At 41.8% G+C, this 26,506-nt stretch overlaps 3 protein-coding genes and 1 long non-coding RNA gene across 5 annotated transcripts; 1 reads left to right on the top strand and 3 right to left on the bottom strand.

Annotated features, from left to right (window-relative positions):
• Positions 1-26: 26 nt before the first annotated feature.
• LOC133466021 (dehydrogenase/reductase SDR family member 7C-B-like) lies at positions 27-8,367 on the bottom strand. The gene is made up of 7 exons (XM_061749284.1): positions 8,060-8,367; positions 5,024-5,201; positions 4,747-4,859; positions 3,831-4,041; positions 3,677-3,769; positions 2,805-2,960; positions 27-623 (listed from the first exon to the last, which is right to left on the bottom strand). Exons 2-7 carry the CDS (start codon positions 5,184-5,186, stop codon positions 421-423), a joined length of 939 nt encoding a protein of 312 aa, XP_061605268.1. The 5' UTR covers positions 5,187-5,201; positions 8,060-8,367; the 3' UTR covers positions 27-420.
• Positions 7,431-23,262, top strand: LOC133466023 (uncharacterized). The gene is made up of 3 exons (XR_009784811.1): positions 7,431-7,701; positions 9,360-9,403; positions 22,847-23,262. It is a non-coding gene; the product is annotated as an uncharacterized LOC133466023 (long non-coding RNA).
• On the bottom strand, positions 14,058-20,508 carry cbx2 (chromobox homolog 2 (Drosophila Pc class)). The gene is made up of 5 exons (XM_061749281.1): positions 20,312-20,508; positions 20,161-20,204; positions 16,613-16,678; positions 16,472-16,541; positions 14,058-16,399 (listed from the first exon to the last, which is right to left on the bottom strand). The coding sequence occupies exons 1-5, from the start codon at positions 20,453-20,455 to the stop codon at positions 15,209-15,211; spliced, it is 1,515 nt and encodes a 504-aa protein (XP_061605265.1). The 5' UTR covers positions 20,456-20,508; the 3' UTR covers positions 14,058-15,208.
• LOC133466020 (ectonucleotide pyrophosphatase/phosphodiesterase family member 7-like) lies at positions 21,115-25,997 on the bottom strand. 2 transcript variants are annotated; one of them, XM_061749283.1, is made up of 6 exons: positions 25,620-25,997; positions 24,513-24,658; positions 23,269-23,898; positions 21,759-22,012; positions 21,363-21,486; positions 21,115-21,265 (listed from the first exon to the last, which is right to left on the bottom strand). In XM_061749283.1, exons 1-5 carry the CDS (start codon positions 25,846-25,848, stop codon positions 21,378-21,380), a joined length of 1,368 nt encoding a protein of 455 aa, XP_061605267.1. In that variant the 5' UTR covers positions 25,849-25,997; the 3' UTR covers positions 21,115-21,265; positions 21,363-21,377. The 2 variants fall into 2 exon arrangements, with proteins under 2 accessions (XP_061605267.1, XP_061605266.1); XM_061749282.1 differs by having other exon boundaries at positions 21,775-22,012; positions 25,620-25,990.
• Positions 25,998-26,506: the final 509 nt, after the last annotated feature.

The raw sequence follows: 26,506 nt of genomic DNA, 5'->3' as shown, positions 1-26,506 counted from the left end.
CGTACAGGAAAACAGTAGACACTGACCAGGGTTTCTCACACTTTACTTTATTTAATGTATATTTTCAATGAAACTGCCCGTCAGTCAATATCAGGGCACAAAAGAAAAACAAGCATTCTCTCTTTCACATTCTCACCTACGAACAATTTATCGTCTTCAATGAAGCTAACATGCTAACATGTTTTTGGAATGTGGGAGGGGAAACCCACTGGAGTACTGGGACAACATGCAAACTCCACAAAGGTAGGCTCAGATTCAAATCCCGAACCTCAGAAATGTGCTAGGCTACTGTGCCAAAATGTAAGTCATATAACGAATAAACAAACACCGTGAACGCACGTGATGATAACGAAACACTTTTATGCTTTTGAATTTAAAACTCAGTTTTCAATTTGAAACTATTTCCAAAATAAAGCAGGACTACATTTTGGTGTTGGTGGCGTCCTTCACGCCTGCTGCCATGACAGCGAAGAAGAGATTGGGGAAAAAGGAGCGTGCGTAGAGCGCCGCCTTCGGCAGCGAGGGCACCATCAGAACCTCCTTCCTCTTGTTGGTCAAAGTCTTTGCCACCTCACCGGCTGCCTCGCGTGGAGAAACGCCAAGCGGCTTCTTTGTGTACAAATCTGTGCAATGAAAGAACACCGGTAAGTCTATGAATATTTGAATTCTACAACAGAGTGGGGATATGCTCCAGACCTACCCGCAATAGGTGCAAACCCACGATATAGAAAGACCACATACATTTTCCAAAAATAGTTTTATCTTTCCCACACGCTTATAACCCATTTTACTGAAACACACTTTTTTTTTTCTAAAGTCCCTGTTGTCACTCTCGCGCTGTCATATAACATCTCTTTGACAATTCTCCAACTACGAGTCAAAGCGTGTTTGCGTCAAGCTGTTTATTTGTCACTCCCAGCTGAAGTTTACTGTAAAACTGACACATAAGACAAAAAGAGAATTCAACATTATCAATTAAAACACCAAAATATTCAATCAATGTTAGACTGATGCTAATATATAATGCAAAACGCCATAGACCTGCAAAATTAAATTAGTATAGATGTTACAGTAACTTTTCTCTGGGCACTCCGGTTTCCTCCCACATCCCCAAAACATGCACGGTAGGTTGATTGAAAACTCTAAATTGCCCGTAGGTGTGAATGTGAGTGCGAATGGTTGTTTGTTTCTATGTGCCCTGCGATTGGCTGGCGACCAGTTCAGGGTGTAGTCCGCCTCTCGCCCGAAGATAGCTGGGATAGGCTCCAGCACGTGTGAGGATAAAGCGGTACAGAGAATGGATGGATGGTTTTTGAAGACATGAGCGCCAAGGAAGAGCTGCTCACCGTTTTGGCAATAAAAGGACACACCAGAGGTGAGGAAATTTTTACTGCAAAAAAGTGCCACTCTTCAAGCTGATCTCCATCACAACTGATGGGGCGCCTGCTATGATATGTCACACTAGTGGGTTCATTGCACTGTGCAAAGGAAGTGAATCTTTCCCAGATATCCTGAACTATCATTGTACAATTCGCCAGAAAGTGTTGTGTGGAAAGATTGTAAATATCCAAAAATAAGTGATGGATATTGCGATGCAGTTTGTGTGTTCAGTTCGGGCCAGGAGTCTGCAGAGGAGAAGTTTCCATGCTCACTTGGAGGAGAATGATGCTGAGCATACAGACGTAAGTGCAACATTGTTCTACTAAAAGTACAGATTAGTGCATATTTCACTACAAGCTCATTCTACCAATCTCATACCACAAGTCAGTTTCCTTTGGCAATGTTCATCTGTACTTTGTTTGTTTTGTGTTTTTCTGTGTTCTTCCCCTGTACATCCCCCCATGTTAGATCATGACATTTTCCATAAAATTCACTACCTGCATTGTTGTGTGTGTGTTTGGGTTAGAGGAAAAAAAAACCTCTGGAAATCTACAACTCTTATCAAAGTTTTGTAAAGTGTAGCAACCTTCAGATTACGAGACTGATAGAATGGTTTCTCGTCGCTTCTCCTAAATTTTATCCACATAAAAAGCGGATCACTTTTTGACTTGGAAAGCTCTGCTCTTGAGTGTGAATGTTCTGGAAACTACTGGGGGGGGGGGGGGGGGGGGGAGTATCCCAATCTCAGAAGATGTGCCTTGAACCTGACATCTCTTTTTGGATTAACATTCAGGTATTTATGCGAGTCTGCTTTCTCACGCATGAATATCGTCAAGTCCAAGTCCAGATCAACACTGACCGATGACCACCTTGCTGCCTACCTCCGTCTTGCAACCAGCTCCTACACTCCTGACTACAAGAAGCTAGCCACCTCCTCCCACTGTCAGGTAGGAAGTGAGTTCTATTTGTGTGTGTGTGTGTGTGTGTGTGTATAGTGGTTGTATGACAGTAAGACAAAGTGTTGTGAGGTTAGTTACTGCAGGCTGGAAAAGGTGTGTGTGTGTTTGCGATGTTGACACTGAACTGGTAGATGTCGGGAGGTTGGCTACTTCAAAAGTAGATCTTGGGTCAAAAAAGGTTGGGCACTCGTGTTCTAAACATTCAAACAACTACTACTTTAACACACATGAAGCAGCAACACATACAAACAGAGCATACAACAATAGGCATATATTTTCTCTGTTCAGGGGGGAAAACGACTATTAAAACAGAAATATATGCACTGTAACCGTACTGCACTGTACAGTACTGTGCTGTGCTGTAAATGATTGCTTAAAAATCAGTGAATTTGTGAGGTGCATAAACAATGAACCACAGTTATAGCAGGGGAACACTATTGTTGTGTATTGTTTTTCAAGACTCACATGACCAGAAGGACTTGGCCGCCGTGTCTTTCTGCTTCCCAGACGCGCATGAGCTGATGAAAGTGACGTTGATGGTGCTGACGGAGATGCCCGAGCCCTCCACTTCGGAACGAAGGCAGTCAAAGAAGGCCTGTATCGCGTGCTTGGAAGCAGCGTCTGGCGGGCAGGATTGGAGAAGGTGCCGTTTAGGCCACAATTTGATGAGGAAGACATTTTTGCTGGGTGTGAGTTTGTTGAGAGTGAGAGTTTTTTAGTGTATGTGAGAGGTTTATGGGTAAGCGTGAGAGGTTTTGGTGAGTGTGAGACGTTTTTATGTTGGGTGTGGGAGTGTGAGTGTTTTCTGGGTGAGTGTCCGCTCCGTAGATGCACACAACTGGGAAACTTTCGGGAAAGTTAAGTTAATTACATTCGCTAGCCATTCAAAAACCAAGAGACAGCAGAAATTATACAGTACATAAAGTGACAAAATTCATGCAATAAATAAAAATAAAGACTAAAAAGTGACAGCGATATTAAAATGGATGGCATCTGATTTAAAAACAGTGACAAAGCCCCAATACTTTGAGTAAAAGCATCGTGTTTTTTTTATTCATTCAAATTTGGCAGGCTGCAAGACATTTTTTTAGTTGTTTAATGACTCGTTACCCATGTGCCAAAGGTTTAATATTTGTTAAAGTGCAATTTTTTCAAACAGAGCCTGAGTCTGAGCTATTCATATTTTTTATTTACCTAAGATATTTTATTTATTGTTCTACATTACAATACCAATGTTCAATGTCAAAGAGCATACTAGTACATGGAGCTTAAGCTGGATGTCAAGGATATGGAGTAAATGCTCAACTGGCTTTCCACAGCTGTCTGTGTCAACTCACAGGAGGTACGAAAGGGCACAGCCAGTTTTCCCTGAATGCTGTTGACCACCAGGAGGTGACCTGAGCGCCTGGACATCATGGAGGGAAGCACACCTGGAACACACAAACCACACAATGATGCACACTTTGTGTGTGTGTGTGTTTCCATGGTTACCTTTAGCCAGTGTGACTGGACCGAAGTAGTTGTTATCCATGAGTAGTTTGTCCATCGCTAGGGACAAAGTGTACGCAGGAGCTTTGAGCTTCATGCTGCTGTTGAGGATGAGTACGTCCAGGCAGCCATAACACTCCAGGATCTCCGTTACTGCTTCGGGAAGTGTCTCCGTGTCCCCAAAATCGAGAAGTACCAGCTTGGGAAGGAACGTCTGCAGGCAAACACGGACAAGATAAGATAAGACAACTTTTACTAGTCCAACAATAGGGAATTTTGCAAAGGGGTCTGCAAGGGGCTTCAACTGTTTGGCGTTGACCGCCAGAGAAGAAAAGGAGATATTGGAAAGCCCACAAAGAACGTACTATTACATGGATCATAGCTGAATATCAAGGATATTGAAAGAAAACTCAAATTGCCCCCTTCTTAAAGGTCCCGTATTTTACCAAACCACTGTTTTCTAGTATTTGGGATGTTATATATGCTCCATGGTGCCCAAATAAATATGTGAAATTGCCCGTAGGTGTGAATGTGAGTGCGAATGGTTGTTTGTTTAAATGTGCCCTGCGATTGGCTGGCAACCAGTTCAGGGTGTACCCCGCCTCCTGCCCATTGATAGCTGGGATAGGCTCCAGCACCCCCGCGACCCTAGCGAGGAGAAGCGCCTCAGAAAATGGATGGATGGATGGATGAATTAAAATCCATGCATTCCTGAGCGCCAGACATTTTTCTGCCGAGAGGCCTGAAATCAGGACATGCGAATGTCCGTGTATCAGTATGTTCTTTGTCCTCAGTCGTGAGACAATTCAGCGCACTAGTAGAATGATTTGTGTGCACTAGTAGAATGACTGTATCTTACTAGTTACGTGTTTTTTATCCCCACCTTTGGCCTACTAGAACACAATAAAAAAAAGTTCACCGCGCTCGGGTCGGAGTTGTTCAGTAAGTCGTCGGAAAGCTCCTGGAGTTTCTCCCAGCTTTTCCCGCACAGGATCAACCTGGCGCCGCCCTTGTGGAAGATGCCAGAACATTCTTTGGACCAACAGAAGTGGAGAAGAGCGCCAATGTCACATTTGAAGCAAGCAAAACCACAGGAAGAAGTCATTCTATGTCTTAACCTTCAAGTTTCAAGAAAATCCCAAAACTATAGAAGGAAAACTCAAGCAAGTTACTGTAAGTCACGACTTAGTTGTTACCTTTCCCGAGTGAGGACAAAGCGTCGCTGATCAGCACAACCTTGTTGCGTACAGAGCTTTTGGACAGCAGGGCCAAAACTAAAGAATAAACGTACAACAACGCGGCTGCGACCACCACTGCGCACGGAACCAGCAGAACCGTGGTGGTCCACCTGGGCTCCATCTCCTTCAGGAACGTCTAAAAAAGAAAAGTGTTCTTTTGAATACATTAAATAATGTTAGTGACAGCTATGGCATGGAGCAGTGGTTCCCAACCTTTATTGAGAAGAACATTGTGCACAGAAATGACAATAACTTCTATTCTATTCTATTTCTAATTATTGCAAAGCAACAAACAAAAACTGTCAGCAAAAATACATACGGTATTACCTCGACTTACAACTTTAATTTGTTCTATGACTAAGTTCTTAACTTGATTTACTCATATATCAAATTAGTTGACCCTATTTAAATGAAAAGGCATCACAGTTAACCCTTGCATATTCATGGGTCGGCATTTGCACATTTTATATATATATTTTTCTTATCCTTTGTTATTCGCAGAAAAACTCACATGCTTTGGACCAAGCATCTTGGTGGCATCTGGGCGTCAAGGAACTATGTTGAAGTGAGTTGAGGAGCTTCATTTGACAGAATTAGTGGAGGTCTATTCGCTAACAATGAAGCTGCTTCTGAGCTGAGCAGCTTGTCACAACATCACAACGCGAAAGCATGTCTCGACATCCTTTCCACAGTGATGTCATGTTTGCGGCAGCGGCGATGGGATGGGTGACATGACATCATTCTTTCTGGTCGCCAGTTTGTTGTACCTTGTTTCCACGTCACCGACTCATAGTAAGCTTAGACCCTGTTCCGATGATTGATCTTGCCTTTTGGACTCACGTTTTTTGGGGGATCCTGTTGCCTTTGCGGATTGCCTGCCTGTGTGCCGACCTCTGGCCGTTTATTAAAACTCTCTTTCTGAAACTGTCCATTGAATTGGAGTCGTGCATTTTGGGTCCTGTCCTTTTGTTCTGTCCCTGACAACTACTGCCTGTTTGAAATACTGTATGGTCAACCGATCGTAAATCTGCTCGGGCCAAACCTGATTGGTTAAACCTATTTTACTTTTTCACTTCTGTATTTAAAAAAAAGCCACAAGAAATGTTTACTTATTTTCCATTTACCAAGTGTTTTGTCCTTCTTATCAAGTTTTGCAATGACCTTGAAACAAAGTCGGTAAAGGCACAAAAAAGCAGAGCAGCTGTTCATCGGTTAAAACCGTAATCTCGATTTTTAGAGAGAACACACTCATAGCTCCTACTCACCGCGTGTGTGTGTGTGTGTGTGTGTGGAATCCCAATGCGCTCCTCCACGAAGCTACTGAGATCTGCAGGCGTGCTGCTGCTGTTGCTGCCTCGCTCTTTTAATAGCAGCACAGCTGACACTTTATTTCCACAGTATGTATGTTATGTTTACAGGGACCAGTGAGGGGCTGCTCAATAATTCAAGGCACTACTAGTGCGCACAATGTACACGGGTTTAGTAGATCTTTTCCAATAGGGTATATGCGTAACATTCAGTAAAGAGGTGACAGCACTTCTTTCTGGCTCTGGTTCATAGCAGGAGACCAGGACGAAGCACCACGTAGGAGTATTAAATGTCTTTTGTTTAACACAAGATGTCAAGATGATGATCTCCGACTTTCAGGTTTCGTTCGTGTTTACGTAGGTCATATCATATTTGTATGAATCAAGGTTACACGTGTATTTCGCTATTGTCCAAAGACACCAGCCATGAAGAAAACAAAATGTTTGCAAATTCGGCTTCAAAATCATGTCATCGACCCGTAGTTATGCTCGTTTGCACAGCATACAAAGGAAGTGTGCTTAACCTGTTTTCTGGATTTGCTCACATGACGTTCCGCATATAGTTGGTCATTTCTAAGAAGCTAAAAGCAAGCGCCCATAGAGACTCGATGCAGCATTTCATCAGCAAGCCACGGAAATACACTTATCCAGGAAGGCGCACACATAGACACTCGGTGGTGGACACATATGGGGTGCTGTGTGTACATTAATGAGGAAAAAAAATGAACTTCATTCCAGTAGAATGCATACTAAGTTTTTGAAATTAATTGTATGAATAAATTTTGCGAGGGCTACCCTTTTTTGGGGGCTTGAGTATCTGTGCCCCAAAATATCTGTGCAGTAAAAAAAATGTTCCCTGTAAATATCTGGAACGTCTGGACTGAACAAAAAAGAAAAGAAAAAAACAGCTAATTCAGTTAATATGAGCATTTTAAGATAAGATGTGTAGCGTTATATGTTGTATAAATTGTGTAACGGTTGCATGATCAGTACCATTACATACTTGTACAAACTGGTTGATTTGCATTTATTTTACATTTCGAGAAAATATTACAGATATTTGAACAACTGTGTCTTTGGTTTGCGTTGTTTTTTATTTTGAAGTGAAGGACCGGAAGTCACGTGTCCATAGTATTTTCCCGGTGGTTACCTGGCGGAAAGAGAGATGATGGATTTGTCTTTATTTTACGTCTCCGGCGGCTGTCATTGATGAATGATAGCCCCCCCCCCACCATCTTCTCCGACATGCCCCCCGAGTCTTCAGCTAATGTCTTGGCAAAATGTCGGATTTCGAAGAATTTGAGAAGCAGCTGAGCGAGAACCGTCAAGGTAAAAAAATAAAATAATAAAATAAATGTCACCGGTGTGTGGCGGCTGTTTCTTTTCGGGTCAGTACGTTCGCGCGATGTTTGCAACCTGCTTTTTTATTATGTTAACGGGGTGGCCGGAGTTAGACGAGGTGAAGTTAAGGCCGGCTGTGAGTCAGCCTTGTTGGCGCTGAACGCGACGTTTTGACTCCTTTGAGAACTATCAATCCGCCAACGTCGTCAAGTGACCTGTGTTTTACTCAGCTCCTGAACGCAACGCAGCCGCTCGACGCGAAACCACATAGAAAAACTATTGAATTTAAACAACTTACCTTCCTCTCACAAGTGATTGCTGAAATTTAGACAAAAACTCAACATACTTTCAGACTGCTGATCGATCCATCTTCAATTCGGCTCCAGCGAGGAAATAAAAATCCGAGTTGACAACTTGTATCATTCACGTGCTGGACGTCAAACTAGAAAAAACAGCTATTTGAAACATTGTCACCTGCTCTCGCACTGACTGGTGACATATAGACAAAACCTAATACTGATTCTGACTGCCTACTGTTGCAACTTCAATTGCAACTACGCAAAGAGTGAAATATTAAATTTTTTTAAATTTTATTTTACAGGGTTTCACTTTTTGAATTGAACTACTTAAATAAATTGCACACTCCCCGATTTCGTATTTTTTGTGCTCTCTGAAATCCCCAAAGATGGCCCCCCTACTTAAATAGCAAACTGATGTGATGGAAGTATGGTGAAGTGACATATTTAAGCTGAGAGACGAGCTTTGTTGGGAAGAAGCTAAGTTTAGCCTGGGTTGTTAGCGGAAGAACAGTCTTCGCTGCATGTACACACAGCATTTCTTATGCATGTCTTCAAAATCCATTTTAAGAGTAATGTTTTAAAATGAGTTTGAAGTGATATATTTATGGTTTAAAACGGTCATGATGGGTAATTATAAATTCAGGGGAGGCATCAATATTAATTATAATAAATTTGAGATGCACATGTATACATTTTATTTGTTGATTGTGTTTATTGCAAGCACATGATACAAAATTGTTGGTGATAAAGGAGGTCCCTCTTCAAGCCAGATGTCTCATAATAAATGTGATTTATTAATGATACCATCATACATTGACATGAGACAGATGCAGTTTGGCGACCAACCCACTAGATGTCGCTATAAGCCAAAGCAGGGCTGGAAGTTGTGAACTATTTTTTCATTGTAAAAAAAAAAAAAAGTAAAGTTTCAAGAAAGTAAGCAACATACTTTGTCATAATGCCATTTACACAAGAGTATTTGAATAAAAATAAAATGTCATATGAGCGTAGAAAATCACCTTTTGTTGTGGAAATACTTTTATTCGCTGTCGTTCGAGAAATGTATGAATTGCAATGAAAAATCGAAATGAATGCAAACTATATATGGAAAAGAATGTGAGGTAATATGCATTTGTGTTGTTTGCATCAAATTTACATGCAAAAACAATTTTGGTGTAAATATACAATTACAATTTCATAATTACACCGTCATCGCCTGGAATAAATACTTTTATTCACCCTATATTCAATTTAATATTCAATTCACAACAGAAATTATGTCAAAATGGATGGACATTACAATATGATGCAACTAATCTTCATTTTTCTATGGTCTCTGACTTCAAGGACAACAGCGCCATCTGCTGGCCGGACACCCCTCACCGAGCCTGGTGCGTAGACATGAGGGATTTTTGGGATGTTGACCGTAGACCGATAAGGACCGGTTGTACCGAAAGGACCGAAAATTCGCAGATAATTGACGACCATTATACAACCCCAATTCCAATGAAGATGGGACGTTGTGTTAAACATAAATAAAAACAGAATACAATGATTTGCAAATCATGTTCAACCTATATTGAATTGAATACACCACAAAGACATTTATATACAGACTTTATTGTTTTTAGCAAATAATCATGAATTTAGAATTTTATGGCTGCAACATGCTCCAGAAAATCTGGGACAGGTGGCAAAAAAGACTTGAGAAAGTTGAGGAATGCTCATCAAACACGTGTTTGGAACATCCCACAGGTGAACAGGCTCATTGGGAACAGGTGGGTGCCGTGATTGGGTAGAAAAGGAGCTTCCCTGAATTGCTCAGTCATTCACACGCAAAGATGGAGTGAGGTTCACCTCTTTGTGAACAAGTGCGTGATAAAATAGTCCAACAGTTTAAGGACAATGTTCCTCAACGTATAATTGCAAGGAATTTAGGGATTTCATCATCTGCGCTCCAAAATATCATCAAAAGGGTCAGAGAATCTGGAGAAATCACTGCATGTAAGCGGCAAGGCCGAAAACCAACATTGAATGCTCGTGACCTTTGATCCCTCAGGCGGCACTGCATCAGAAACCGACTTCGATTTGTAAAGGATATCACCACATGGGCTCAGGAACACTTCAGAAAACCAATCTCAGTAAATACAGTTCGGCGTTACATCCGTATGTGCAACTTCAAACTCTACTATGCAAAGCAAAAGCCATTCATCAACAACACCCAGAAACGCCGCCGGCTTCTCTGGGCCCAAGCTCATCTAAGATGGACTGATGCAAAGTGGAAAAGTGTTCTGTGGTCCGACGAGTCCACATTTCAAATTGTTTTTGGAAATTGTGGACGTCGTGTCCTCCTGGCCAAAGAGGAAAAGAACCATACGGACTGTTGGATGGACACAAAGTTCAAAAGCCAGCATCTGTGATGGTATGGAGCTGTGTTAGTGCCAATGGCATGGGTAACTTACACATCTGTGAAGGCACCATTAATGCTGAAAGGTACATACAGGTTTTGGAGAAACATATGCTGCCATCCAAGCGACGTCTTTTTCATGGACGCGCCTGCTTATTTCACCAAGACAATGCCAAACCACATTCTGCACGTGTTACAACAGTGTGGCTTCGTAGTAAAAGAGTGCGGGCACTAGACTGCCCATTCCAGACCTGTCTCCCATTGAAAATGCGTGGCGCATTATGAAGCGTAAAAACGGAGACCCCGGACTTGAACAACTGTACATCAAGCAAGACTGGGAAAGAATTCGACCTACAAAGCTTCAACAATTAGTGTCCTCATTTTCCAAACGTTTATTGACTGTTGTTAAAAGAAAAGGTGATGTAGCACATCCAACCTGACTGACCTTTAGTGGATCTACAGAGAAGAATGGGAGAAAATGCCCCAAAACAGCTGTGCCAAGCTTGTACAGACATACCCAAGAAGACTTGGGACTGTGATTGCTGCCAAAGACGCTTCAACAAAATATCAAGCCACGGGTGTGAATACTTATGTTTGAATGTTTACATGTTTTTTTTAAATCAATTTACATCTGAAAATATGTTTACTTTGTCATTATGAGATATTTTATGTCTTTTTTTAAATATATATATATATTTCAAAGAAAACTATACTCAAATCAACTTTAGAATAACTAACATAGCAAAATGTTGAGAACGTGAGGTGTTGTGAATACTTTCTGGTGGCACTATATACAGTGTGTGTGTGTGTGTACACGCGTATGTATGTGTTGTTTGTTTGTTTGTTGTGGTTTTTCCTCTGTGTGGCCCTGATACAGTTTTGTATTCCGGAGATTAGTTTCGTCGGTCACTGGATTAGCCAAAGGAGTTGAGTGGAAGTGCAAATTGTTGTTGTGCACTGCCACTGGGTCTGACACAAACATTACAAGTCGTACACGAGACGCTACAAATTTTATTTTGACGCTACAAGTATTTAAGACTGAGCCTCCAATAAATAGCTTTTCATAAATGAGACAGATGATCCCTTACGAAGGACTATTGGGGCCGCACTGGAAACGAAACTAAATGTATTTCGCAAAGATCATCATTGTGATTGTAATTGTATGAGTAAAAGCTTTGTAAGTAGGCATAACACTCGGAACTCTTACAGTATATATTAAAAAAATAAAGGTAATATTACGAGAATAAAGTTTTTGGGGTTTGTGTAATTTTGGATGAATAAAAGTTTTATTCTTTTGAGAAAATGCGAGTAATATTACAATATAAAAAAAGTACAGAAAGTCCAATATTACGTGAATAAAGTTTTTATATAAAGGCTGAAATATTGCAAATTCGATTTTCTCACAAAAAGGTCCAGTATTACAGATTTTCTTCTGAATTTGTGCAATTTTAGGGTAATAAAGTTGGATTTGATAAGAAAAAGTGTAACATTACAAACTTAAAGTCAGATGTCTAAAAAGGTGCCATTTTATGGAAATAAAGTTTTGCTTAAATTGTGTAATTTTAAGCGAATGTTTTTTTTTCAAGAAAAAGCAGGCAATATTAAACTGATTCTATCCTAGAGGCTTTGCAATATTATGAGAATAAAGTTTTTTTTGTAGAAATTGTGTAATTTTAGTATCGTTTTTTAAAAAGCATATATTGGGAGATTCAAATTTGAGCATCCAAAAAAAGTGCAAGAATTGTTTTAGAAAATGTTGCTTTTATTCATTATATTAAAAAACAATCTTTTGTATTGACGCCCCCCTTTTTTTAAATTTATTTATTTTTTATTCTCAGATTGGAAAAATTGCTTTACTTAAAAAAAAAAAAAGATTTTTTTTTCAGTGTGGCCCTAATACTGCTTTGTATTTCACATGTTGAATAGGTCTAAATGCACATAAAACATTTATCTAGCATCGTCAGAACAATCAAAAAAGTTGGTCCCACGAGCACCATTGTTTGCTGCAACCTTTAAAAACTATGCTGAGATGTCCTGTATTTGTCGATTCAAGGATTTCCATACTCCCTTTTTATACAACCTGGACCGTTCACAGCCATTGTGTCCCATCCAAAACAAGGCCGCTCGGTTACCGGATTAGTCTGAGAAGTTGAGTGAAAATGCATTGTGGCTGGACCCTCTCTCAGGGAGGCCTCACATTGTTTTGTCTTACGTCACACCGTGAAAAAGATCCCAGAGAGGCATCAGCAGCTGCAACAAAACAAAGAAAAAAAAAAAAAAAAAAAAAAAACAACAAGTGGCTCCAGCGACATCTGGTGCTTTATTGTCTCCTGGCTCGCTCCCCCGGGACCTTGCTAATAGAATTCTGGGTGAATATCTCACTGAGGGAGTAGAAAAGTGTTATCTGAGGAAGGATAGATGCTCCGTCTCAGCATGCTTCACCTTGTCCTGTTAAACTGACAACACGCCGGAATCAAAGGGAAAAACAAAACAAAACAAAACACTTATGGGATTAAATACCATACATTTCAATTAATTCACGTGAAACCTTTCCAAATTCAAAAATTCCTAAAATGTTGTAACTATTTGTGACTCAGCAGTAAGACTTGAAGGGTAGTTCACCCTGGATTGAAGATTATATATGCAGCAAAAAGTCATTGTATAAAACAGAGGTAGCTACTATAAAAAATACACTTTAGATGCCGTACTACGAAATAGTTCCACGACGAGGCCATGGTCAACTATTGACTGACGTCAACTAAAAACGCAGTGCTGCAGTCGCTCAGGAACGTCGACGTACTTGGTAGAGCGCACGAATACGCCGCAAATGCTGCATTCCAGAAAGTTGGGCAGTCGGAAATTTCCAACACGGAAAAGTGCATGGCTGGAAGAGGTTCGTGCTGGCAAAATCGGGACAAATTCACGAAAACACTCGACATTTCACCTGGAAAGTATTCACAGTGTATCCCCTTTTCCACATTCCCCCCCCCCCCAGAGCCACTCAACTATTTATTGGTTCTAACTTTTTGAAGATATTTAGATTGTCCTCGGGTTTATGAAGGAGTTTCGTTCCTACAGCAATCATGTAATCTCAATAGTAGAAAAACCTTTTAGGACATAAATACAAAACTATCAAATGAAAAACCCAAGTATGCCAGGACCTAAACGTGTCTTCTTGTTATGAGCGACCACATATTCTTATGTCCCTTAGCAAACTAGCTCATTGCGTCACGTTTGTAATCTCAAAACGTATGTCAGGACCATCGTAAACTGAGAAGCCCCTGTATCGTGCAATACCCTCTGATGATTTGTCAAAAGTATCCTACATGTCCAAAAGTATTCGCTCACACGCCTTGACTTATTTATGAATTTGACGTCCCATTCTTAATCCACAGGGTTTTAATACGACAACTGTCTACCCTCTGCAGTTATTATATCTTAAACTCTTCTGGAAAGGCTTTTTACAAGGTTTAGCAGTGTGTTTATGGGAATTTATGACCTTTTTCATCCAAAAGTGTTCTATAGGGTTGAGATCAGGATTGAGCAGGCCAGTCAAGTTCATCCACATCAAACTCTCCCATCCATGTCTTTATGAACCTTGATTTGTGCACTGATGCACAGTCATGTTGGAACATCTCCAAACTGTTCCCACAAACGGAAAATGTCCTAAATATTAGCCCCTGAGCTTCAGTGAAAGGAACTCTGAATGCTTCAGCAAACCAAGAGATTTTGCACAGCCAAACTGTTTGGAGATTACCCCTTCCTTTTCCACCATTTCTGTGCACTAGTGTACAAAGCAAGGTCCATAAAGACATGGATGAGAGAATTTGGTACGGATTAACTTGACTGTCCTGGACCGAGTCCTGTCCTCAACCCGATAGAACAGCTTTGGGTTGATTTTGAGTGGATCTGTGTGTGACCTCACGAATATACTCCTGGAAGAATGGGCAAAGATTTCCATAAAGTCACTCCTAAACCTTGTTGAAAGCCTTCCCACAAGAGTTGAAGCTGTTATAGCTGGAAAGGGTAGACCGACATCATATTAAACCATATTGCTTTAGAATGGGATAGCATATAAAATCATATGTGAGTCAAGGCAGGTGAGCGAATACTTTTGGCAATATAGTGTATTTCCAAAATGATTTAGGCTGTCAGTTTTGTCATCAGGTCAGCTACGATTTTGAGAACTTTTTTTTTTTTTTATTTGGTTTACGTTTGACCGAAATGTTTTGACATTGGACCCTGTAAACTCCGAGTGAGATATTTCAGACTTCACTGTGGTCTTGAAGGAACCAAGAGATTTTTGAAATTTGTTTGACTGAAACCTTTTGATGTTGGACCCTGTAATTTCCAAGTGAGATATTTACGACTTGCGTGCAGCAAGAGATTCACCCACTGACTTTGGGTGGTTGCCCTTAAGATTTTTTTTCTGGACTACCGTGACTTCAGATTAAAACATAATTGAAGTATCATGGTCTCACACTTTTTCGTCAACAGTCGACGGTCAAATCCAACAATGCTTTTTGTTGTTTACATTTGACTGGAACACTTTGAGGTTGCACCCTGTAAACTCCGTGTTAAATATTTCCGGCTTCCCGGTTGTCTCCAATGCAGCAAGAGTTGTCCTGGTGGGCTTTCTATACCCTTGGTCCTTAGATGTTTGATCGGACTCCCATGGATTCGGATTAAAACGCACTTAAAAGTATCATGGCATCAAATAAGGTAAGCAAATAAATTACAATCATGAAGTATCCTGATGCGATGGTCAGGTGGAGTGTTTGAGGTCCAGTCAGTAGTTGCGGATGCTGAAGAATCCCACGCTGGTGGGCGACTCCTTTACCGTGACTGTGACTAGGTTGGCAGTGACGTCCGTGACAAACACGTGTTCTATCAGACTGCGGGTGGGCTTCCAGTCTTGGTTATGGACCACCGCCACGCGCTCCTGGCCGGCATCTGACGAGTCCTGGTCAGAGTCAGAGCTACTCTCGTCCTCGCCCGTGCTCATCTTGCCGTCTTTGGAGGCCGCTCTTTCCAGGTGGTTCTCGGTTTTATGGGCATCGCTTTTGTCCAGCTTCCCTCTGTAGGTCTGGATCTCTGTCAGGTCTTTGACTGGGGCAGATATTCGGGTGCCTCCCGGGGGAGCGGGACTCTGGGGGGGTTTGCACTCCTGGTTTTGGTTAGTTTTCAGCGCAGGTGGTGCTGCTTTTCTCAAAGCTGAACCAGGGCTGGGACCAGGCGATTTGTTGCCCTGAGTTACTTTGTTGTGAAGGTTGAGAGGTTGATTAGTCGCGATGTTCTTTGCTGCTTGGGCCGCCATGGCTTTAGCATTGGTTATTCTCTGTAGCACGTGAGCCTTTTGTATACTGGGGGAGTTTGTGGTTCGCTGGGGGGATCCTTGGACATGTTTGGATGCATTCAAGTTCAAAGCCGCCACCCCTCTTGTTTTGCACGAATCCAGACTGGAGATGGACAGTTTCCCCTCAGCGATATTCCTGCCTGAGCTAAATTTCATCAGTTTGACGGGAGAAGGCGGGATTGATCTGCCCGATCCCACTGAGCTCAAGGAGTTTCTGGAAGTTCCTCCGTGGGTGGTGGAACTGCGGTTGGGACCACCTGCCGCATCCCTGCTCGAACCGCGATGAAAACCCATGAAGGCAAAGCTGGCCAGGTGAACCGGCTTCTTAATGGAACCGGGAAGATCGGAATCCTTCTTGAGGGTTTTCCGAAGGCCTTGGCTCAGAGATTTGCGTCCTCGTTTTTTGGGGGGCTCCTGCTTGGCCACCACAATCTGCGCTTTCTTCTGGGGGACAGGGTGGGGGTGGAGGTCTCGCGTTCGAACTCTAGGGCTCGCCTGCTGCTCGACGTCGTCGTCTTCCGAGGAGGACGAGGAAGATGAGGAACACGAAGATGAGGAATCAGAGGACGTAGATGAGGATCCTGAGGAAGAGCTGTTGGACTTTGTGGCCTCTGGCACATTTTCCTGAGGGAGAGCAAAGTATTTCAAATGTATCCTAAAAACACAAAGAAAACTTGTCATCTATGTTGAACATACGGGAATTTTCCGTGGTCGCCCTCTCGGCCTTTTCCCACGTTTCCGGATCAGAAGCTCCTTCTCTTGTTCCCTGAGAGACACGGAATTCAATTTATAACTATCCAGACATTCGACGGAACACAAACATCTAAAGAAACTCACTTTTTGTTGAAGGCTGCCAGAAGTCTGGGATCAAGAATGTTCTCTTGGGGTTCCCAGCTGTTGTGTCTGGAACGAACAAAGACATAAGAAGATAAAAATAAAGACTATCTCATGTTCTATCCCAACAGCTGAATGTATGACACCACGGGAAATGTGTGTAATATCGTGGTCTTGTCTGGGTATAAAATAATGAGCTGTTGTGCTTAAATTTTTTTGGGGGTATACATAGGCACGTCGCTTAGCTGGGCTCCTACAGCTCACTTCACTTCATTGGTGCAGTATAATAGGCACCCGATTGGCCGCGGAGCCCGTGTGCCAGCTGTAACTGAGATAGACACATGGCGGGCATAAGTTAATCGCCCGATTAAAATAAATAACTAAAACTACCGTACTGTTTATTGAAAGACACATTGATCATCACTTCGAATGCACCTCGCCGGTCTGAGCGTATATTTCTATATCTGCATTGTTGTTAAGTGTGTTTCTAACGTTGCTTTAATTTTTCGATTTAAGCAAAGGAATCACTGTGAGTAGGCAGCATCCAATGTCCAACGCTATAAATCATGACATGATGCTACGACAAGAAAAAGAGATGTCTTTCAGTTTTGCTGCGTGCGCCTCTCCACTGCACCTGAACCGTGAGCCTTCCCGCAATACCGTGAGCGTTCCCATGATATCGCTATTATCATACCGTGAGATTATTACCGTGATAAAACCGAACCGTGCGATATAGATGTCGTTACACCCATAGATCATTTTACACTTAAAGACTATGTGAGTCCCGGAATGCACGTCATGGAAACAACGAGTCCCGACCCGGCAACAGTGAGTCCCTGCAATTTATCATCATGGAATACAGATGCAGTCCTCCGACGCTATATCACAGTTCTTGCTCTGCGGGCCCGCTATGTTGCAGATTTTTATTACAGGTGTTACTCTATTTTTTTTTTTTTTTTGAATACTGTTCGTACAATATTTTTGTGTTAGCCATTGCTCTTGTTCTCTCTCAGTATATTATGTGTCAACTTTGTATGTACAATTTTACTTGTAAACCCCTCAGTGAGATTTAGGATAACATGACAACAAAATTAAGATGCCATTGAATAACGTTTGTTTATAGTCCACTTCTTTTGTACGATCACACTTGTAACTATGATAAATGACATCGTAACAACGGTTATTAGTAACTCCGCTGTTTGGGACTGAGGACAACAAAAATCGACTATCGTAACAACACTGAAAATGTTTTTTGTTATGTATTTCAATTCACTGAATGTCAGATTTGCAAAAAATTTGAATGTAAACTCCAAGATAAGATTAAGTTAAGATTTAGAACATGACAATAATTAACGACAGCGGTTAGTAATAATGATTAGTTTTTTTTGGTAGTTTGCTAATACTTTAATGAACTTTGCTTAACTAGCCCAGTATCTCGTTCACAATTGTTGTACGTAAAATCGTACGTGTAACAACATTGTAAAACGTCGTTCAAACGTATAACCCTTCACATTTGTTTATAGAAGAATGAGCTTTTCGTAACTAGCCCAATATTGGATTTTCAACAGCTTTCTATGTAAGATCGTACTCGTAACTCCATTTAGATTGAGGAATACGTGACAACAAAATTGAGCAAATGGAAAAACCGTTTTACTTGTAATTAACGAAAGTAGCACAATGTCAGCTTTACATCGTCTTTGTACGTGAAATCAAAGCCGCCCGCTGAGATTCACGGCAACAAAAAATGATTGACGGCGCTTAGCAATGAATAACATTTTTGTTTAATACTGTAATGAACTACTAGCCCAGTATTTCATTCATGTTTAACAGCATTGGAAAAAAATGTGTGAAAATACATGACTTTTTCACATTTGTGATTGAATCACTTTGCTCAAGTAGTCCGATTGACAACAAATCAATCTCATGTTCTACCACTGCTGTTGTTATTTTTGGTCAAGACAGGCCACTTTCACACCGCCTGCTAATGCCGGAATTTCCCACCTTTTCCCTCTGTCGCTATGTGTGAAAGGCTCCAAAATGCTGACTCGGGGGTTGGGTCGAAGTTGACTCGTGAGATTCCCGTTTCAATTTCAACACCCCCTTTCACGCATCGGTTCCTTTAGACACGAGACAGTGAGCCGAGAAAAACGTGTCTTAGAAGGCTAAAAGGTGAAACCCCCAGTACATACTGAATGTGAGAGTACATGGTCGGCAGTGTTAGCTTTTTGAAAAACAAACAAAAACAAACAAACAAACAAGGGATCCTTCTTTTAAAAAGATGAACCCACACTGGGCTTATAATATTGACTTGTGTGAGCGGCGATGCCACAAAATGGATGTGGCACAAAAACAAGTTCAACATGTGGTAGGAGCCTGTTGAAGAAAAAGAAAAAGACCCTCGGACAAGCAGTCAGCCCACCCCCCACCCTTTACACACAAACACACGCACACACACACACACACGCACGCACACAAAGGACGTGGGCCTAACAGAAGGCAGGCAATAGTGTGCACCCATCGAGAATAATAGTCAAGCAAAAAAGGGAGAGAGGAATTAAAATGACCAAAAAAGACAAATTCAAAAAAAAAAAAAAAAATAAATGATTTATTTCCCAAGCAGCTATAATTTTTAGAAATGTAAATAGAATAGGAAAAAAAAAATACTTGTCGATTTAAAGTGCAATAAAACGATGAAATGTGACTTTCAACAAATTGATGATGAAACAAAAGTGCTGAGTTTATGAAAGCAAACTAAAGTTAGATTTCTCGGTGTGCGGCATTTAAGTGGACTAAAACAAGTAGCTTGATTAAAGACAAATTTCACAATTTAAACATGAATGGAAAAGGCTTAGTTTATGGAGGAAAAAAAAAAAAGCTTGAAATTTCCCCACAGTATTAACGGTCAATGCATAAAAATAAAAAGTGTAATAACACAGTCTGGTGGTATGAAAAATGTAAGGTGGAATGAAAGAAGTCGCTTGAGTAAAGGGAAACTTAATGATTAAAACATTAGCTTTTTAGTTGATTTTAATTGACACTATTACAACTACGGTACAGGGGGAATATATATATATATAAAATTATATATATATATATATATATATATATATAATTATTTTTTTTTTTAAAGCTGGCCATTTTGTTCAAGTAGAACTTGTCAAGTTTGCCTTCAATCAAGCTACTTGTTTCATTCCACTTCCAATTATTTGTATACTATTAGAATAAACGTAGTGTCGCTTGTCCAACCCGATGACTGCAAATATGAAACAAAACGAAAACGACAAAAAACGAATGTTTGAGTATCAATGAAAAATAATACACTGGGAAAAAAAAAAAAACTAAATGTCAAAAGTAGCTTGATTAAAAGCAAACCTGCTGATTTAAAAAACATGTACAAAATCCGCTTAGTTGATGAAAGAACAAAACGCACAAGTGTTACGATGACACGTATTAGTATTGGATTAAAAAAAAATAATAATAATAATTGCTAAGTTATAAAGGTTTTTTTTTCCCCCCGGAGGTGTTCATTGTTTGGGGTCTTCCTGACTTACTTGGACGACCACCCTCTCCACTTGATCAGAAACTCCAACTTTCCCTGGGCACAAAGGAGCGGCAAAAAAACAAAACAAAAAAAAAAAGATTCAGCGCACGAACACACAAAAAACCCGACTTGACTTGTTTTAGCCGGCGAACTTTTCTAACCTTTCGGAGTCTTTTGTTGAGGACGCATTCGGCGTCGAAAACCTGCTCGCCGACGGCGCTCAGCTCCTCCATGGTGGACCCACACGATAACAATAACAACACCCGAAACGCCAACACCGCTAAACACAGGAAACTACTCTGCATTTCACAATAAAACACCACCGACGTGGGAAGCAACAATGCCACACTTCACAATAATACACCGTCGAAACAGCACTGCGCTGCAAGATTGTTGGTTAAATACACTTTTAGTTTTAATGAGTTATGAATTAATAATAATTAAAGCCCGAACTTTGTCTGGAAACTACTTTGAAGCCCAAACCCTGGCTTGCAACCCTACTTTGAATGTTTCAAATTGATGCCCTAAACCTGCTTTGAAACTCTAATTTGGAATCTTAACTTTGGTTTGAAACACAAACCCTGGTTTAAAACCCTACTTTAAAACCGTAACCCAGGCTTGGAACCCTACTTTGAAACCGTAACCAAGGCTCGGAACTCTTAATATGAAAACCTAACGCTGCCCTGAAACTCTATATGTTGAAACTCTAATCCGGCGTTGAAATCCTACTTGAAATCCGACTTTCCGGTCGAGATGTTCTAACTAAATGATTCAGTGATCATTTATTTTGTACATCTCGACCGGAAACACCCCGTTGTATCGTTAGCTTGTTGCTAACAGACGAGTTCGAGAGGCGGTAAAACAAAACGCGAGAACGTACAAACTGTGCCTCGGCAGTCGCCGTCGTCGTCCATTCATATTCGGGGTATCAGGTGAAAGTGGAGCAACGAATCAAACAAAAACATTTGACACATTTACATTGAATTTATTAACGCGCTCATTTGTTCATCACATATATACACTCACATATACAAAGCGAAACACTGAATTATGTCATTTTAGCTCAAAATGAAATTTGCTGAGTGTCATTTGCAGCATTTGTGAAAGCTCCTGATCTGAAACACACACACAAAAAACACTAATTGAAGCTAAATTGCATATTATAATAATAATAAAAAAAAAACTTCAGTGAACATTTTGATTTGCGGTTACCTTCCTCGTCGTCTGTCAGTGACCATTTTGTGAGTCACAATCATGACAAAAAGCACCAGGAGAAATCCAGCTGTCGCAGCCAAGCCGGTCACGGCGTTCACCACCGAGTTTGCGCGCTTGCCTTCTGCGAAACGAAAGAAGCAGAAAAAAGGCTGTTGTTGTCCAAATAAGCTCGCGCCGCTGCCTGCTAGCACAAGTCGGAAAGAAATTTACTGCCCAGTGCTTTTAATCGAAAAGCTTTGACACCGTTTTCCTATTTGTGCAACAATAAAGGCAAAAGAAGAAGAAGAAACAATACGAACAAATGATTACACATGAGCATAACGTCGAAACCTTATCCAAACCCTGAAACACTAACTTGAATCTATGTGGTTTGAAAACCTAATCCTTGTTTACTGCGTTAGCGTCTGACCGTCCTTCTCCCGGGCGTGGCTGACCAGCATGTCCCTCGTAGCATCCAGGCGCCCGTCGTTGACCTCGGGTCGGATGCCCAGAATGTGGCACATGAGCGGGTAGATGTGGACCGTCTCGAAGGGGCCCACCTTCAGGTCCTTGCGGAACGCCGGCCCCGCCGCCCTGAAGAAGGCCTTCATGTCCATCTCGTGGTTGTCGAAGCCGTGCTCGCCCTTGTTGAACTGGACGGGGAAATACTGGACGCGGGCGAATAGACAAACACAACATAAATATGAAACAGGACGAACGTACGGCGGGACAAATAAACAAAAATACGAAATAAGGCGAATATACAACGTAGATCAAATGCAACAAACGCTGACACTGCTTTTGTAGTACTCATGGCAGACAGCAGAGAGAACTATTGGATCAACCAAAAACACTCAGATTTTGAAACCACACCACAGGCTTGAAACCCTACTTTGAAACAATAATCCATAATGAAACCTTAATCCTTGTTTGGAAACCTTACCTTGACTCACAATTATGAAAGGCCTGACCCATGTTTGGAAATCCAAACTTGTCCTGAAACCCTCATTTGAAAGCCCAGCCTTTGATTGATTTGAAACCCTAACACAAACTTGAAACCTGCACTTGCGAGCCCAACTTAAAGCCCTACTTTAAAACTCCAACAGTGGCGAGACACCCTACTTTAAAACTCTAAACCTGCTTCGAAAACCTAACCCGCTCGTGACACTATCATTTGAAACCCTAAACCCTGTTTGAAACCCTGTGACCGGCTTAAAACCCTACTTTGAAACTCTAACCTAGCCTTGAAACCCTACCCCACGCTTGACACCGTAACTTGAAACTCTAACTTTGAAAGAGCTTGAAACCTAACCCTGGTTTGAAACCCTTCGGCGGCCTTGAAACCCTAATTTCAAACCCCAACTTGAAGCCCTCAGCCTTTCTTGAAACCCACGTTTTTAAACCATCACCCTCGTTTGAATCCCTAGCCCTTGTTTAAAACCCCAACCTTTGCTTGAAACCCTACTTTCAAAGCGTGAGCCTCGTTTTCTTATTATTTGCAGAGGTTGCTGTTGACGCCATCGTTGCGGTCTGCCTCTCCTTTGACCTTATGTTGTACCTGACCGGAACTTCCTCGCCATCTGTATCTCCAAGTGCATCTGAACACGCCTGTGAGTGTCTTTATTGTCGCTTCATCGCTGATTATATCCCAAGTGGTCATAAATTGCTGTCGACGGTCATCGAGTTACAGTTGGAAATGTGTACTTGCACCTTCGTCCTAAATCCTAATTTGAGACCCTTGTGACCCTCATTTTGGCCGATTGATTGGTTGGGCCCTATTTGAAACTCTAAACCTGGTCTTGAAACCTTAGCCTTCAAGACAGAGGCAAGTGCAATCGTATCGTACTGACCGGTGTCGATCCGTTTCCTCTTTTTAGTTGCAATTGTGTAAATTCGCAAAAGTGTGCCATTTTTATTTACGCACCCCATTGATGACGTATCCGGCGTCGGCCAGCAGAATGATGGGCAGGATGCGCTGGTTGTTGGCAAAGTGGAGATGCTCGGGCATCTCCTCCTTCTTGTAGACGTGAAGGTGTGGGTGCGCCCCCTTCAGGGCCCGGTATACCTTCTCCAGCTTACCCGGTTTGGGCAGCAGCATCCCCGAAGGCCCGAAGTCCACCAGGTGGAAGGACACGTCCCGGAAGGAGAACCCCGAGATCGCGGAAAGCGTGATTTCCTCTACCAATCCGTTCCGGTACACGGCGGTCATACCGTGGTCGGAGGTGATGATGACGTTCAAGACGTCGCTCAGTCCGTGGTTCTCGGCCGATTGTCGGATGTAGCCCACGGTCCGGTCCACCTGCCGAACCATGTCCCGACGTTGAGGGGAGTCCGGGCCGTAGCGGTGCCCCGTGCCGTCCGGCTCGCCGAAGTACAGCGACACGAAGTCCAGATCCTGGTCGCGGAACCAGCCCATCACCTTGTCGGCGTTCTGGCGCCACGCCGTCTCGTTCTTGTAGTTGTAGAGGAGCGGCTCGACCTCTCGCACCATCGCTGTCTGGCCCTGGTAGCTGGACGCCGTGCCGGGGAAGTGAAGAGAACCCGACTTCAGGCCCTGCGAGGTTTGGGACCAAGTCACACACTGGATGTGCACAGCTGGCGAAAGTGCTCACACCCTGTACTCAAGTAGAAGTAGAGATACTTGTGGAAAGAAAGAGTGCCTTGAGATACAGATCTAATTTGTTCAAAACGAAATGAGTACCAATGCAATGAATGCGTTCCAGCCTCTCCAAAACGTAATCCTTAATAAATAGCACTCTAGAATACTGTACTTGATAGAACCAGACAGTAATCCCACAATCGAAAGAAATGAAAGCGCTTTGCTGCACTTTGTGCCGCTCCTGGTGTGCGCATCTTGCCCACCTGTGGGCAGTGGAATCTCGTCCTACGGAGACACGTGGAGACAGGCACTCCTCGGTCAGCCGCAGTCACATTAGTCTTTCTTTGCAGAGGATAAAGAAATGAAATCTCTGTTGCTTAAAGGATTCTAACACTGCAACACAGACGCTATTTGTTATCCCGTCTATGGCGTTTCCCATTATGCGTTAGCATGAAGCAAGCAGACTTTAAGGCAAAGTTATCAAACGTTTTTTTTTTTTTTTCTTTCTTAGTTTTACTGCTCAGTGACTTGCCCGGACCCGCCAAAACAATTTTCCGGATGAGACGGACCTGTTTCTGCGCCGTGATCCAGATGGGCAGCGTGCCGTTGTCCCACCACTCGTTGACAAACTGCGTTTGGTAGTACGGTTTCTTCTCCATGCTGCTGGTGTTGAACCACATGTTGTGGATCACGCCGTGGTTCTCAATGTAGCGACCTGTCCGTGAGAACAAATTAAACGTTCAAACTGTGCATAATGGTACGATAGTACGGTGCATGAAGTACACTTCAGTTGCATTTAATGTTAAATTTACTTTGTGCCCATGTTAAACTGCGACTTTAATATCATAATATTACCCTGGCTTGGAAAATACTTTTTATCCCGCCAAAAGACATCTTTGTTTATTGTCAAGATTAAAATTAGTTTAAAAAAAAACAAACAAAAAAATTATTTATAAAAAGTGGTAATCTTACAAAAATAAATAAAAATACGTAAAGATTGCAGATTTTTTTTTGCCAAAAAACACGACTTTTTATCCCAATAAAATGTTCAAAATTGATTCTTGAAAGATTACATTTTTTCTTCTTAACAAATAGATAATTCATGTAGGAATAAGATGTGGTATCCTGATTTTTCTTAGAAAAATATGACTTTAGTTATGTAAAAAGTGGACTTTATTTTTATCCTGACAAAATATGTCTTTGTTCTTGAAAATATTTTTTTTGTCCTTGAAAAAAAAATAAAAATAAATAATTTTTTTCTCGTAAGATTACAACTTTTTATCCTGACAAAATGCAAATTATACAAATTATGTATTTATTATAAATAATTCTTGTTAGACTTTTTTTTTTTTATTTGGGTCGGGGCGATTTTAAAAAGATGACAAAAATTTCAAAATATTCTGACAAAATACGTCATTTTTCTTGTCAAAAACAAATCTTTTTTTTTTCTCTCTGAAAAATACAAGTTTGTTTGCATAATATTATAATGTTTTTTTTATCTCCCCCAAAAATATTTTAAAAAGTCATTGTAAGGTTTAGCTTTTTTCTCAAGTAGGACACTTGTGGAAATTGTGCTTGAAAAGCGTTGGGATTATGAGGGGGCCCTCGGGGAAAAAAAAATCCCGGATTATCGTATTTCCATCATAAAGGAAATACAATTTACACGGCAGTTTTACCGGTGAGGAGCGTGAAGTGCGTGGGGCTGGTGATGGTAAGATAAGGCGGCGTCACGTAGTCGGCCTTGACGCCGTCGCGGGCCATGCGGTCCAGGTTCGGCGTGTCCACGTCGCGGTCGTAATCCCAGCGGAAACCATCGAAAGACACCAGCAGGACCTTGTGCCCGGGGTGGGCCCCTGTGGTCCACGAGGCCCCCCACAGGAGGCACACGGCGGCTGTCCACAGCATGGCCAAGTTTCGCCACTCGAGAAAGTTTGCGGCGTTCACAGTCTGGCCGAGTTAGGCAAAGTGTCTGACTGATGTTGAGTTGGTGGACAAAGTTTGTCTCTTTATCTTATCAGGACGCTTTATGGCAACTTCGCTGCTGAGGTTTTTGAACTCCTTTGAACCCTAACCCTAAAACAGCGGCATGTTTTCTCCAAGGGCACGCTCTATCTGTCTACACACACACACACACACAGACACACACACACACATTTGAACGTATTCAACGATTCTATTTGTCAATAGACCCCAAACAGGCCCTTGCTCAACCTCAAAACACGTGAATAAGTTGACATAGCGTCAATGACTTTGAATTCAAACCACCTCATGGAAGAAAAAAGAACTGATGACACAGCCATTCTGTTTAAGATGTGCTACTCGTTATCACCACAAGATGGCGCGCAATACCAATAAATATGCATTGATTATGGATACATTGACTGCTGGTGTGACAATCAAATTCCACCCATCCATCCATTTTCAACACCGCTTGTCCAGGTTGGGGCCGATCCCATTTCCCTCCCCGTTTTTCAGGCTATTCGGCTCGAGCGGTAAACGTTAAACGGGCGCCGCCGGTATGCGACGTCCCTCGTCGGCAACATCTCTTGCATCGGATGCGCGT

The sequence above is a fragment of the Phyllopteryx taeniolatus genome, chromosome 16 (assembly GCF_024500385.1).
Source record: "Phyllopteryx taeniolatus isolate TA_2022b chromosome 16, UOR_Ptae_1.2, whole genome shotgun sequence".
Lineage (NCBI taxonomy): Eukaryota > Metazoa > Chordata > Actinopteri > Syngnathiformes > Syngnathidae > Phyllopteryx > Phyllopteryx taeniolatus.
The sequence above is the reverse complement of the archived record's forward strand: the minus strand, read 5'-3'. Positions and strand labels throughout refer to the sequence as shown.

Excerpts from the sequence above, each read along its gene's own strand:
- LOC133466021 (XM_061749284.1), bottom strand. The coding sequence starts at position 5,186 with ATGGAGCCCAGGTGGACCACCACGGTTCTGCTGGTTCCGTGCGCAGTG. Across the intron at positions 4,042-4,746 it reads ACAACTCCGACCCGAGCGCG|ACGTTCCTTCCCAAGCTGGT; the intron begins GTGAACTTTTTT and ends GTTTGCCTGCAG. Across the intron at positions 3,770-3,830 it reads TCCAGTCACACTGGCTAAAG|GTGTGCTTCCCTCCATGATG; the intron begins GTAACCATGGAA and ends TGTGTGTTCCAG.
- cbx2 (XM_061749281.1), bottom strand. The coding sequence starts at position 20,455 with ATGCAGAGTAGTTTCCTGTGTTTAGCGGTGTTGGCGTTTCGGGTGTTG. Across the intron at positions 20,205-20,311 it reads TCAACAAAAGACTCCGAAAG|GGAAAGTTGGAGTTTCTGAT; the intron begins GTTAGAAAAGTT and ends CTTTGTGCCCAG. Across the intron at positions 16,679-20,160 it reads TGGAGAGGGTGGTCGTCCAA|ACACAACAGCTGGGAACCCC; the intron begins GTAAGTCAGGAA and ends TGTTCGTTCCAG.
- LOC133466020 (XM_061749282.1), bottom strand. The coding sequence starts at position 25,848 with ATGCTGTGGACAGCCGCCGTGTGCCTCCTGTGGGGGGCCTCGTGGACC. Across the intron at positions 23,899-24,512 it reads GGATCACGGCGCAGAAACAG|GGCCTGAAGTCGGGTTCTCT; the intron begins GTCCGTCTCATC and ends CAAACCTCGCAG. Across the intron at positions 21,266-21,362 it reads ACTGACAGACGACGAGGAAG|ATCAGGAGCTTTCACAAATG; the intron begins GTAACCGCAAAT and ends TGTGTGTTTCAG.